This window comes from Anarhichas minor, unplaced genomic scaffold (genome assembly GCF_050575085.1).
Source record: "Anarhichas minor isolate MPS153535 unplaced genomic scaffold, ASM5057508v1 ptg000004l, whole genome shotgun sequence".
Taxonomy (NCBI): Eukaryota; Metazoa; Chordata; class Actinopteri; order Perciformes; family Anarhichadidae; genus Anarhichas; species Anarhichas minor.
This window is the reverse complement of record NW_027466450.1, coordinates 3,758,109-3,771,964: the sequence shown is the minus strand read 5'-3', so window position 1 is coordinate 3,771,964 and position 13,856 is coordinate 3,758,109. Positions and strand designations below refer to the sequence as shown.

At 43.6% G+C, this 13,856-nt stretch overlaps 1 protein-coding gene across 2 annotated transcripts in view; it reads right to left on the bottom strand.

Moving 5' to 3' along the window:
• Window positions 1-2,055: 2,055 nt before the first annotated feature.
• The window catches only part of nck2a (NCK adaptor protein 2a), a 29,893-nt gene continuing 18,092 nt past the window's right edge, over window positions 2,056-13,856 (bottom strand). For both annotated transcript variants that reach the window (XM_076106771.1, XM_076106763.1), the window contains 3 exons: window positions 9,627-9,868; window positions 3,621-4,390; window positions 2,056-2,640 (listed from right to left, as the gene is read on the bottom strand). In XM_076106771.1, the coding sequence (XP_075962886.1) occupies window positions 2,446-2,640; window positions 3,621-4,390; window positions 9,627-9,852 (1,191 nt within the window). In that variant the 5' untranslated portion in view covers window positions 9,853-9,868 and the 3' untranslated portion in view covers window positions 2,056-2,445. The remainder of the gene's footprint in view (window positions 2,641-3,620; window positions 4,391-9,626; window positions 9,869-13,856) is intronic.

Here is a 13,856-nt window from a genome sequence, read left to right as displayed (position 1 = left end):
CCATTGAACTGCAGTCAATGAGCCGCATTCTGTAAATGCCTGCTGACATGCCCGACTCTTTCTCTGATGACATATTTGGCAGATGTAGCTCAGGTCGTGGAGCGTGTCAGCCATTAAATGTAGGGTTGATCATTCAACCTGTGGCTCATTCTGTCCACCTCTGGAGTCCTTGAGTGAGACACTGATATGCTTGTTTATCCGGATAAAATTGTAACATAGGAAAAAGTATCTTCCAAATGAGAGCCAGTGCAGGTAGGAGGGAGGCACAACAACCAGCAGGATCGTAAAGAGGACAACCAATCACACATTTCAACACGTCATTTTAGTATTTTTCAAAAAGATTTATTGAACAAAAGTATTTAAATTCTTATCACGTTGTCAGTGATACAGTACCATAGTTTGATCTCAGCGATTCATATATGCACCTCATCTTATTTTTTTATATATATACATACAGTGGAGACAAGAATTAAATAACAATGCTCAATAACATTCAGATATATCATATAAAAGCCGAGGACCCCATGATCAACAACACTTCCATTGGTAAACAAATGCACAAAAGAAAAGAAAATAGACGAGTAAAATGTTTGGTAGGACTAGAATATTCTTTTCATTATCGACCAGATTTGTATATTTGGTTTCTTGCAGTAAAGGATTACTCCAATTATAAATTGACTGTTTAGCCCAGCTCCCTTAGCTACTGTTGCTCCGCTTGTTCAAAGTCATGCGCAACACATGCATTTTAAAATGCTATCGACAGCAGTTTACCAGTCGAAACTGGTAGTTATTTCTGAAACAGCCTGTCTTTGATTTTAGCCAGAGGCACACATCCTGTCCAACATTCAATATCTTAAATGACAACTGTCGCGGGCAGATTGTATTAGCTAACTATCCAAGCTAATGAATGGTGGGCTCCTTGGCCTTGGAGGAAGAAGGGTCTCTCTGCATTCTTGCAGGCTACACGTCACACCTGACTTGTAGACAGACCTGCCATGTCGAGTTTACAGTTGCTAAGCTATGATTGGACAATTGCTGTGTTCTGGGGAGGGGCTTAGAGGACTGCTTTCACAAATGAGTAGTATCATGAAGTATTTCCAAACTATTTGTTGACCTGTGAATGACAATGTGAGAAGTTTCAGTGTAGAGCTCAGGGCCATCCCTTCTGAGCTCATTAATTATTTAGGTCTCAGTCGATCACTTGATGGTGTAGAAATAATTGTGTATTTGTGTGTAAAATGACATTTCTCAGAATTCTCTGAAATGACAAGATTCACAAAGTTTAATTTCATAACTGCATTCATTTTGCAGGAGCAAATTAAGTGGAGTTACTCAAACTTGTTAACAAAAAGTTTTTGTTTTTTTATTATTCTTCAGTCAGTATCTTCACGCAGCCACAGACACATACTGGAGAACAGAAACGTGTCTAACGTGACAGAATATAAAGCATGTGCACAGAGCTACAAATGAATGACAAGTATGGTGAGTGCAGTGCAGACCTGAAGCCAGTAGTATGGGTACAGGGTGGCACATTTGGTTACATTGATAAACATTCATCTCTACAGAAAATCAGAGGTCTCCCCTATTGCATTGATGCCCCCCCCCCGCCTTTTACACATAGTACAGGAAGTATTGTATGCTCATTTCCAATCACTACTAAAGACTGTGGAGACAGAAACTATTTGTAAAGGTGACAGAAGACACAAATTCAAAATGAGGAGAAAATGATGGAAAGGAATGATGAAAATTAGGAGAAAAAGGCAAGAGAGTGATTCTGGTCACTTTGTGAAGTCATTGTACGAGAGAACAGTGATTCAAACCTCCGGAGAGGAATTTAAATTATCTTAAAAAAAAAAAAGAAAAGAGAAGTGAACTAATGAACAAGGATTTATTTTTCAAATGAATGAACAAAATTAAACAACGGCCAGCAATTTGACAGGTACGGTCCCTCAGAGGTCTTTCTTCCTGTGTGGATTAAGAGCAATGGTGTAACCTACAATGTGCGTGGTAGTAAACGGATAATATGTATGACATCAGAAGGAGAGCTCAACCCCCCCCCCCCCCCCCCCCAACAAGGCCTCAGGCGTTCTGTTAGCAGCAGATGTGGTCACTGCACATGTTTAGCACATCCAGCGGACAGAGAGAGGAATACTATGCACTGTGCCGTACATGAAGGACATGCATGGAGCTGGGTAGTTCCTGACACGGTGCTCGCCATCTTGGTGTTAACTGCTCGGCTGGAGAGCTAGAAAGACTTTCACCTGATCACCACTGGAAGGCGACAGAGAAGAACTGGATGTAGTACGTACGGCCACAGCGAGAGGCTCTAGAGCTAAGGCTTGAGTTAAGACAGTTAAGGGGGTGGCATTAGAATTATATGTGTATAGTGTGTGTGTGTGTGTGTGTGTGTGTGTGAGATCCAGTGTAGATGTGAGGATGTGTGAATCACAACAGCGCTTTGACCAGGTACAGCTTCTCTCCATGTTCGCTGGTGAAGATGGGGGCCTTCTTGTAGTGCTCCACTAGTTCATCGATGGAGCCGAACTTGCGCTGGCCGATACAGTACACTCCCTCCGAGTGCTGCACTTTAAAGTGCTTATTCTTACCGGCCGCCTTCAGAGACACAGAGAAATCATTGGGCTGAAAGTAAAGAGGGAGACAGTTGTTGATGCGGTTAGATATATGACAGAGTGACAGAAAAAACAACAACACACGCAATGACATTTTAAGACAGACTGCTTTACTCCAGCAGGTGGCAGTGTAGCCTCACATTTAAAGATCTGGACCAGCATTTCTCAAACAGCAACATGTGACATGTGACATGGACCGAAAAAGTAATAACAGTCACTACTACACTTTAAAATATCAGCTACTTAAAAAGATAATTTATAAGTTAAAAATAGTATCAGGAATCTCTTCAAGGTTCACTGTTGAGTTTTGGGCCAGAAAGCCATTTCTATGCATCTTCATAAAGCTATTTTCTGAGTAAACATAACTTTTGTTTGTCTCCAAAGGGACTCTTTAAGACAGTACACTGTGGATGGCTGAAGCACATAGTGTCACATGATTTTTGAATGACTTTTCCATTTCATTTAATATGTATACTTCAGAAAAAGGGTAGTCTTGCATATTACTGGAAGCTGCTGCTTTTTTTCTTATAAACCTATAGCTCCGAACGCACATATGATCGGATATTAAACTACTTTTATAATTTTGGATTGATTTTGTTTCAATGCAACCTCGTTGTGTCATTGTGATACAACATGTTAAACCTCTTCTTTCTAAACTTCTCTGATATTCTTCATCTACTGAACCAGCAGCAGATTGTCTTCCCTGGTTTCTTTTTGTCATTTTATCACAATTTTCATCACAAGTGGCCCCTTCATGCCCAAACCAGAACTCAACCTTCATTCTGATCTCAACTACACAAATGTAAAGTTGACTGCATCTAGCAAAGTTGCATTGCTGTCGCGGTAACAAAAACTGTCCAGACCTGACCTACATTTCCCAACACAGCTCTTCCTCCTACTAAACTCTATTAAATGTCCTCTTCTACCTCTTTTGAGCTTCTCCCAGCCTTCGTAATGCAACCCAGCCATGACTTCACCCCACAGACTCACCGATGACTCGCTGTCTCGCACGAGGAAGTCGCCCTCCTCTCCTCTCTCGTTGAGTGTGCACTCCGCCTGGTGTCTGGTGATGTTGCCGTAGTACCAGTCCCTCCCAGCGAACTTCCCCGAGCGCGCTGGAGCCACGGAGCGGTTCTGCGGGAGGCTCGGCGCAGAGGAGGGCGGGCCGGGCCGCTCGTCCAGCACCACCACATAGTTTTTAGGCACCAGGCCCACCATGCCACGCGAGTTCTTACACCTCCACCACTCCGGGTCGTTCTCTGGCTTCTCCACCACCTCCATGACCTCGCCCTTCTCAAAGTTCAGCTCCTCCTCTGTCACAGAGCTGAAGGGGTAGAGTGTTTGCACCAAGTGGAGCACTGCACCGCGGCCACCGGCACGCCCGTTGGCCAACAGAGTCCCTTGAGAGCCTCCCTGGTAGCCCTGCGAGGAATCTCCTTCCTCTCGGTCGTCAGCCCCACCGAGCTCCTCCAGCACATAATTGGAGGGAAACCAGCCCACGCGGCCCGTCTGACTGCCCCGCCACCAGCCGTCACTGCACTTCTCCATCACGATGACCCTGGAGCCCTTGACGAGGGTCAGCTCGTCTTCTCTCTCTCCCGAGTAGGCAAACTTGACTACGGCGGGGATGTTGAGGTCATAGATCCTCTCAGCAGCGCCTCCTCCTCCTCCTCCGCTGCCATTGGAGGGGTACTCCGTGTCCGAGCTGGGCGTTGGGGAAGCATCACGGGCGCTCGTCTTCCTCTTAGTTTTTCCCAAACCTGCAGCATGAACAGAAACAAAAGAGAATGTGACACAAATAGAGAACCAGATCTTCTCCTCTCATTTGCTTCGAATACATGTTGAACCTGCATTTATTGACTCTTCGGCCACACAACATTGACATATTATCACCGTATGAAGTTGATTTGACACACGTGTTAGCAAACAGCTAGTTTACACGTCCAGCAGACGTGATGCAACATGAGCATTCATTTGGAGTCATGTTTGCGGATGCAAGTCTAATATTCGGCTTTGTTTTGCTCTCCTAAATGTTCCACTGTGTTCACCAGCTAGATGCTAACTTTGTCTATCTGTCGTTTGTTGCTGGGCAGAAAGCTTTCAGTAAGTTTTTCACAGCTGCCTGATGAAGACAGTGAGAGTGAACCTCACGGTTCACTCTCACTGTCTGCCGAGTCAGGCGATAGTTCTCTTGGTTTGTCAATGCAGGAAACCCCTTTTGGAAATGCGCATTTAATCCACTGTTAATATAAACTACTCTGGTAACCTGCTTTTAGCTGTGAGGACAAAGCAGGTTTTAGAAAGCAGGAAAAGGCCCGAGCTCCACGGGGAGAAGAGAGTTCAGGTCAGCAGGAAACTCATTGAGGCTGCAAGTTGCACTCACAAAAACTACCGTAGAAATAGAGGATACAGAGAAACTTCAGCGGTGAAGGACAGATCGATACTCTTGACAACAGAATTAACACAGAGGCGCACACATCCACTTGCCCTGAGCACCCCGTGTATTTTTACTCAAAACACAATGAAATGAAAGCATGCCATCTAGTTGGTATTCCGTCGACACTATCTACACACCGTCTACACATCTGTGCTCATCAAAAGGCTGAAAATAGGTGGTGAAGACGGGGGGAATGAAAAGTGGAGCACGCACCATGGGCTTGATAATGACAAGCGCATCCCGGATCAAAGTCTGCTCCTGCCTTACCTGTCTGTCTTTTCCATCCGTGTGCTTTCAAAGACGTCTTTAAACATGCGTTTGCACACTTAAATGAGGCCGTAAGTTTCTAAAGTCTCTCAGCTGAACACAACCAAGGAGGTGCCCTCTTCAAAATGAATGTTGAAAGAAGAATGATACTCTGTGTGGCTGACACTATTAAATCGTTCACAATCGAGGCTCATGTGCCTAATAACAGACTTCTTGACAGCTAATCACCAGCTTTTCCCACAGAGCCTGCTGAAATGCCACAGAAATGTCACTGCAGAGTACAACATTCTACGTTGGTTTGGAAAACGGCTGGGTTCACACAGAGTGGCATGAAAGTTGTTGGCAGGGAAGAGGAGGAGGAGGAAGAGGAGGAGGGCTGTGAAGAAAGACGAGGAGTCCCTTGGCAGCTGTTTCTCACACAAACATTAGACCGAGCACATCAGAGGCCACAGCTGACAAAAAAAACGCAAAGAAAAAAGGGGCGAGACAGGAATACCAAGCAGATCATGTTTATGGATAGCAGAGTGCATCCAACATATCTGATAGCTGTGTGCGGGATTAGTTTTCTCCCGACTGGGAGACAAAGGCCGAGTCTTGAGCCTACTTCAGGTGATCCCTTAGGAAAAATAAAATAGACCCGTCGCTGCCACGAGGCAACGAAGTGACACGAGGCAGCGAACACACACGCACGCACACTCGTTGGCGCAAAAGCGAAAACACTTTAACGCACACACACCTTTTCCTCTTCACTCATTTCCACTTCAAGGCACTGGCCTGCTGGTTAGAGCAGCGGCAGGCTATTCCCTCCTCCCACACATTCACTCACAACCTTCACCTGCCTCTTCATCTTGAGGAAGGAGACTAGATTTTCCAGCCCAGAGGACTTGCAGTGAGAGGGAAGTGAGTTGATAAAAGCCTCGCCTCGGCTGCATGTTGCAGCATATTGCTTCACTATATAGCTTAGAGTTGTGGAAGTTACTGTAATAAAGAGTCCCCCCCACCAGACATATTTAAGAACGCAGTAATGAAAAAAAGCACAGCCTGGCCCTAGATGAAGAATCAGCACCGTGTCAGCGAGTGCTGTGATTTCTAAAGAGTACTTTGAGTGAATCAGAGATGAGCTATTTGGCCCTTTCAAATAGCACTGTTGCTCTCTTCTCACTGTTCCACAAGTGTCACTTGGTCTATACTTAGCGTATTACTCTGTGTGTAAAACCAGTAAAACCTGCCAAAAGGCTCGAGGAGATCAAATGGAATGCCTAAAGCAGCAGCCTCTCAAGCGTGCACGCGCAGAATTTAGGGTGGAAAAATGATGTGTAAGAATTATGAAAATGAATGCTTCAAACATCTTAAACCCCAACTAATCACGTCCTTTTCCGCCTCCTTCCAAAACACACTATATAAAAGACACAACAATTACTATAAGCGTGTGAATAAAACTTCTGATTTGCGCGCCACTGCACTGACCGTCATGCTGAGAGCTTAAGAGTCTACAGCCATGCAGGTTCCGTGATGCTGTAGATAATATATATATATATATATATATATATATATAGACCATGTATAGTCAGAGGATTTTTGGGGCTCTAGCAGAAATCTAAGCTCTGATCAGGAGCTTTCTGAGAATTACTTTAGGCCACATATTCTGCTTTACACAGCTGCACATTTTTGCCTCCTTTCGCAGCTCGTTTGAGCAGGAAATGGGGCTTTTTTTCGGACGACACTTACAACAACTATTTTCATTTGAAAGAACGTAAAATGGACCGTCGGGGATATAATGCTTTTTGACCCGTCGCCTCACATCCACCCACGCACGCCACTTGGTTGTACTGGCCCAGTTTCAGCAAATGAGCAGAACTGTTGCTGAATCATTTCATCCATTCCTGTCTTTATTTCCTGTGAGAGGAAACTGGGACACGAAACAGCGTGGAGCCATTTACAATTCAATTCTGCCTGGATGAATGTCGACGATACAATATGCTGAAGCACAGTTAAATAAGGAGGAACACTGGAGATACCGGGAATCACAAGACTGTCTGCGAGCTCCATAATCACAACGTGGACTTACCGAAGAGCCGGGAAAGGAGAGAAAAGAGACCACAGACGGGATGAAGTCATCACGCTCCCAGCCAATCAGATTCTCTATTCAGCTGTGTGAGTAAGTTCCATCAGCCCCTGACCTCACCTACTGCTCATCACCTCATCAGGAAAATGTTCTTGCCTATTGGATTTGATCGGGCTTTTAACACTAAAGAGCTACTGGCTGGAAGAAAACTACTTAGACTGAAATGGAATTAGGCCGTAATGTTGTAGTCGATACGTAACAAAGTCAGGCACAGAGGGGTGATCCATCACTCCAACACGACCATTGGGCTGCTGATTTCTCCACTAATCAATCTCCTGATCATAAAAAAAGCAGAGAATGGGGTTGATGGGGATGAGTGTGGAAGTGTGTGTGTGTGTAGATGGGGGGGGGGGGCATGTTTTCTCTGCACACTATGAACTCTGGTGAGGGTGACAGTGGCAGGCTGTACCACGCTGGCCCTTATAAAGCTACAGAGTTTCCCCGAGGGCTGGTATCCACGCAGCCCCCCCCCCCCCCTACATCCCCCTTTACTCTCTCCTCCTCCTCAACTCGAAATATGTCTGCCTTTCAGGGCCACAAAGTTACTATTTATTACTAATGAACTTCTTGATCATTCTCTCCCTCTACCGACCGTACAAAAAGTGGTAACTAATGCTGGAAAATGTCAAAAACGGATGAGATTTCTGTGCCATGCTCCAGACTGAAGAAAGTGGAGTAAGCTGCTCATTTTTAACTTGATTCTTTCATTCTTGACTTGACCTATATACCAAAACTCCCCAGTTTAGCAGACATCTACAACTGATGCCATCTCATTGTGTCAGGGCTGCTTTTTGTCCGTCAGCGCCTGTGGCAGGCATCTGTGCTCTAATGGTGATTAAGGGATTCAGTGAGTCACCTCTGACGATGTTGTGCCTCCACCTCCAAATTCAAAATGAAATGATTTTATATGCCTTATGAGATCATTTGTCTCACTATCATTCCTGATGAATTAAACCAATTTCATGATCCCTGAGTGACATAAACAGATGTTTTAAGGCCGCGGCTGACGGCTTAGAGGTGACGGTTTATTCCAGACAGCTGCACCGAAGAGCTCATCGGGAAACACCAAAATAGCAACGCACAAGATAATTGTGTTGGGAAATGGTTAAAGCCACTGCTTGCGGACATGTGGAGGAGCTATGTGCGTCACACACGCGCACGCACACACACACACACACACACACACACACACACACACACACACACACACACACACACACACACACACACACACACACAGGTGTGTATAAACTACGCAATAATACTACATGTCCATATCACTCTTGTACTAAAGAAACATGTGCATTGATTTAAGGATCATATTAGTATTGTTTGAACTACAGAACAACACATTTATGTATTTTCTTTCCCACCAATTTATCATTAAAACAAGAAACCTATTTTTAAACTTACATGAAATGTCCCTCATGTGTTGCTCTGAGATTACACGCTGGTCTTGTTTTACTAGTCGAGAGGAAAAAGAAGCTTTCAAACAAAGACGGGTTTGTTCATGAGGAACGGACCTTTATAAAGGTCACTCGTGGCATTATGAAAGCCATTCTTCTATGTAACTATTTCACTTTCTTAGATACTGATTATGTATTATAGCTGGCTACACAATAAATGAAACCCCTCTTCATTTTTTTTAAGTCGCTTGAGTACCCGTTTAGCTTTTTGTTTGCAGTTTGCTCAATTCCATAACAGTAGAAATAACCCTCGGGCTATACCCACTGATACTGTATGCACAGACAGTCCCTCTCATAGGTTGGCAGCTGAGGCTACATACACAGTAATGTATTCAAGTCATGACTGGGGACTGAGACAATGCGCCGACAGCTGAGAGCACCGGCCGACTCAACGGGATCTCCGGAGTGCACAGTGACAGCTCCCAGCGGAGACACAGTGAGGGAATCATTCGACTTCTGAGACGATTCAGGCTCAACACACACACACACATATATATATCTATATACAGTATATAGATATATAGATATATGCATGCACACAACACTTTTTATGACCACATTGTATCTCCTTTACCTGGGAGCAGAAAGTATTGAAAAGGAAGTGCATAGATGTTCCACTTCTCCTGAAAAGAATCTACTGACATTAAACCTAAACACACAGGCGACCTGTTCATTTCAGAGGGAAACTGAATTCTTCTTACCCAGTGTGTCTTTGATGTTCTTCACCAACGAGCCTTTCTTCAGGCTGTTCTTGCGCTCCACGTAGTTTGATGGCACATACCCCGTTTGGTTGCCGGCGTTGCGGACACGCCACCAGGTCTTTGAGTCGTCCAGGAGGTGGAGACGCTCATTTTTACGGATGTCAAGTTCCTGGTCCTGCTGGGCCGTGTAGTCCCACTTGGCTACAACAATCACCTCCTCTGTCATCTTTCATGGAGTCCTCCTGTAGGAGAAGACGGGCACAGGGGTGAGCCAAGGAGCACCACACTTTACACACACACACCGCCACACACACACACACACACACACCGGCAGCTTTAGAGTGAAAATAAGCATCGCAACAATTTAAAAAACTAAAACAAGTGACACATCCTGGTCCGAATAGCCACTTGTTCAGACAACTACTAGGGGGGCAGAAAGGTTGATCATGGGTACGAGAATTAATTATTAATAAAGAAATATTGCAAGTGAATGAGTTACTGACTAGATTCATTTTAAAAAGGCTTCTTTTGTTTATTATTAGATGATTTTTGATTAACGGTCGGCATCAACATTGAAACAAGACTGCATAAAATACCTTTTATACAATATTCATTTGTCTGTAAAGTATTATTTCTAGTTTAAAGGGTGATTTTAAGGTGTGTGTGTGTGTGTGTGTGTGTGTGTGAGAGAGAGAGAGGCTCAGTTTTGCTTTGACAAGTGACAAGTCATTACAAATGAATTCGTATCCATCCATGCACACCCTTTTTAAACCGCTCATCCCAGCTCATGTGACAGGACACACCCTGGACAGGTTGCCAGTCTATCACAAATTATACCAAATGTGACTTTAAAGTTTGTGGTAATATTTAGTGCCCTAAATGCCACTAAAATTGACAATTCCTTGGATGGAGATGACAGTAAACATCTCATGTTGGCGACTACACGATCATCCCGTTATGTAATCATCACATCCACGACACACCCCTGAAGAAGATGCCAAGTACGACCAACTGCTTAAAAAAACATGACAAAAAAAAACAGGTTTCAGGACAGTTTTCTCTAAAAATGCAACATCCAGCACGAAAAAGCACCTCTGGAAAGGAGTATTTGGTATCGAGCAGCACGAAGACACAAAAATCAATGTATGTGTTCATCACACACACACACACACACACACACACACACACACACACACACACACACACACACACACACACACACACACACACACACACACACACACACACACACACACACACACACACACACACACACACACACACACACACACACACACACACACACACACACACACACACACACACACACACACACACACACGTTTCTGAGCGAGACCGTGAGCGATTACATGCCCTATTTCACCGGGTCGTAGGTGATTTGATCTGACATGGGTTTGCTGGACGACCTTAACATGTTGAGGAATTATGTTCGATAGCCAAATGGGGAAATGATCTATTCAAGAACATGCATGAGGGGATCAGGAAAGGTCGGTGCAATTTCCAATTAAGTGAAAACATATTCTGTGATAAAAAAAAAAAAGCGTCTCACAGTATAAGAACTATCCGAGAAATACGGTTTATATTTAGCCCGTCGCCAAGTTAACAAGAGGCTGGAAACAAGATCACTGCAATACATGAAGGAAGTAAAGATGCAGATGATGCAGATGAAAAGAGGCTCGCTCTGAAGATAACAGCGAATTCAAAGACACAGAATGAATAGGCATGTTGTAAAGCTTTTGTGTCCACAATTGCTCAGCCAGAATAATCAAATAGAGCCGTCTACTTCATATCTAATCTCATGGAAGGCCATCAGTAGCTGTGGTGGGAAGCTGTGATTTATGGCAGTAAGCCGAGGCCGATCATTTACAACACAGTTACATGTTAAGAGACTTTTAAGCCGTTTTATAATGGTGCTAAGGTTAAGACATTTATAATAATGCATTTCTAAATGAAACCCCCTCATGCGTCAAACACAGTTGAATGGGAAAAAAACCCAGTACGTGAGTATAACTATATCTAGTATAAGTGGACAAAAATACATATTTTTCAACAGACTAGACGCAAGGAAAAAAAAAAACAGCAGCACACATTCACGAAGCCGGGGGATTGTATATATTCCCTTACTCGTATTGTCATTTCCATTTTTATTCTTTAATGAGAGGGCAGAGCACAGATAAAGCGTCACCACAAAAGAGAATTATGAGTCATGAGAAGTGTAGCTGCACAAATTAGACCATATAAAAAAAAAAAAAAAATTCCATTACTGCTGGAAAGATTGATATCTTCTTTGCAGGCTACATTTGTATGAAATGCAAATTGAAGCACTGGCTGTTTTTTTCAACACCAGATATTCAATTCCACTTCAATTACGCCACAGCCACAGAGACGGCCACAGCCATCGCCGAATACATTCTTACCGTTACAGTCGCAAACCAAAAGCCGGGTTGTGTTGCATGCAAGTGTCTTAACGACCGCTTTCTATCTCTCTACGACAAGCAGTAAAAATTCAAGTTTGCAAACAGCTTGCATAGCACAAGGCTGCACTTGCGAATGTGCCTCTGCTTGCCGTCAGTAAAGCTGTCAAACTGGATTTCTTCCCCGCCCGGGACAGCGGAGGAGGGAGTTGTGCAACAGGGAGAGTTTCTGTCAAGGTTCACCATAAGTTAAGCTGCTCAACTTTCCATTAAGTGACAACTTTAACTGCAGCAACAAAAGGCAGAAGGGTCAGCTAAACATACAGGACGAGACAAGAAAAGCAGCTGGGATTCTTTGGAGAGCGCAGGAAATCGAAGTGGAAGGGCAGATTTATGACAAGATGACGTCAACCTTTTCTGAAAGACGGGAGGTATGTGAACATGCTGCGGCCTCCATCCGCCTCAGGCTGCAGCTGCCGGATTAGACCAGGCGATTCCTTTCCTTTTATTGCATTTATTCCTCCCGGTGAGGATGGATGGGTGAGCCAACCTGATGATGTCTGTTGGGAGAATGCTCCACGGTATTTACCCGTCACTACTTTTGATATATATATTGAAATAAAAAAGTAGACAAGAAATACAAGCGGTGTACAATTCCTGGCTTTGTTTTGGGTATCTCTGCTTTTTCCTTTTTCCTCCTCTATGCAGCAAAGATTCAAAAGATTCACGCAGACCTGGACCCAGGCAGACCAGCATGCGGTTATTTTCACACCTGCAGTTCAGTTCAGTTCATGGGGTCCTGACGAGTTAAAAAAAAAAAGAAGTTATGACTGGTTCATGATCTCACACACTTTTTAATAATCAAACCACAAGCTATAAACATGATCTCATCTGACAGTTAACTCGGTCATTGGACCGTTTTGGTGAGGTCATCCTGTGTCATCGGTACTACACACATACACCCACATGGGGGACATTCTGGTGACTAACAGCAGGTTGTGTTGCCCTTAACTGAACTTTTTGTTTATTTTTATTCTCTTAAAAAAGAAATAACTATGGTTATTAGAATTATTAACCCTTTTACACACAGGACAATAGATCGGCCACGATAAGCTTGTTGCAGGTCCGTCCTTATCAGTTAATATGGTGGTTGATAAGTAACAAGAAATTATAGTGTGCTTGTTTATGACTGTACAGGTCAAGGACCTCTCGTGGTTGCGGTGATTCCCTTTTTGAAAAACATATTTTATTGACTGTTTTATACCGTCATTGACTGCTGACTCCTCACTAACCGGCTGATAAGGCCAGCGAGTTATTTAGAACACCGTGGTCAAATACAAAAAAAAAAGATCCGTATCAAGATTATTTATGTTAAATGGTTACGAAAAAAAAATAAAAAAAAGTGCTGCCAGCTGAAATATATTTTACAGATGTATATTTTTAAATTCGCAAAAATCAAAAATCTGTTTTGTCTAAAATGGTCCATACGTTACTTACTTTTTAACGAAACACAAATTTAACTTGTGTGTTTTAACTCCTTTACACCTTATTTTTGGCAATTTGTGGCCAGAAGGTAGAGCGGGTCGTCCTTCAATCAGAAGATCGGCTGCACACGTTTACTGGATTATGGGTCAATACATTTGGTCAACACACGTTTCTCACTCCCTCGGATTCTATGCTGTCTGCTGTCACACTCGTTGCTCTGCCGGGTGGCTGAAAGTCCCTGTTGCACTGGAGAGCATTTATGCTTTTGTTTGTTAACAGTTTCTTTGTGAACTTCGGAATAGTTGTGCAG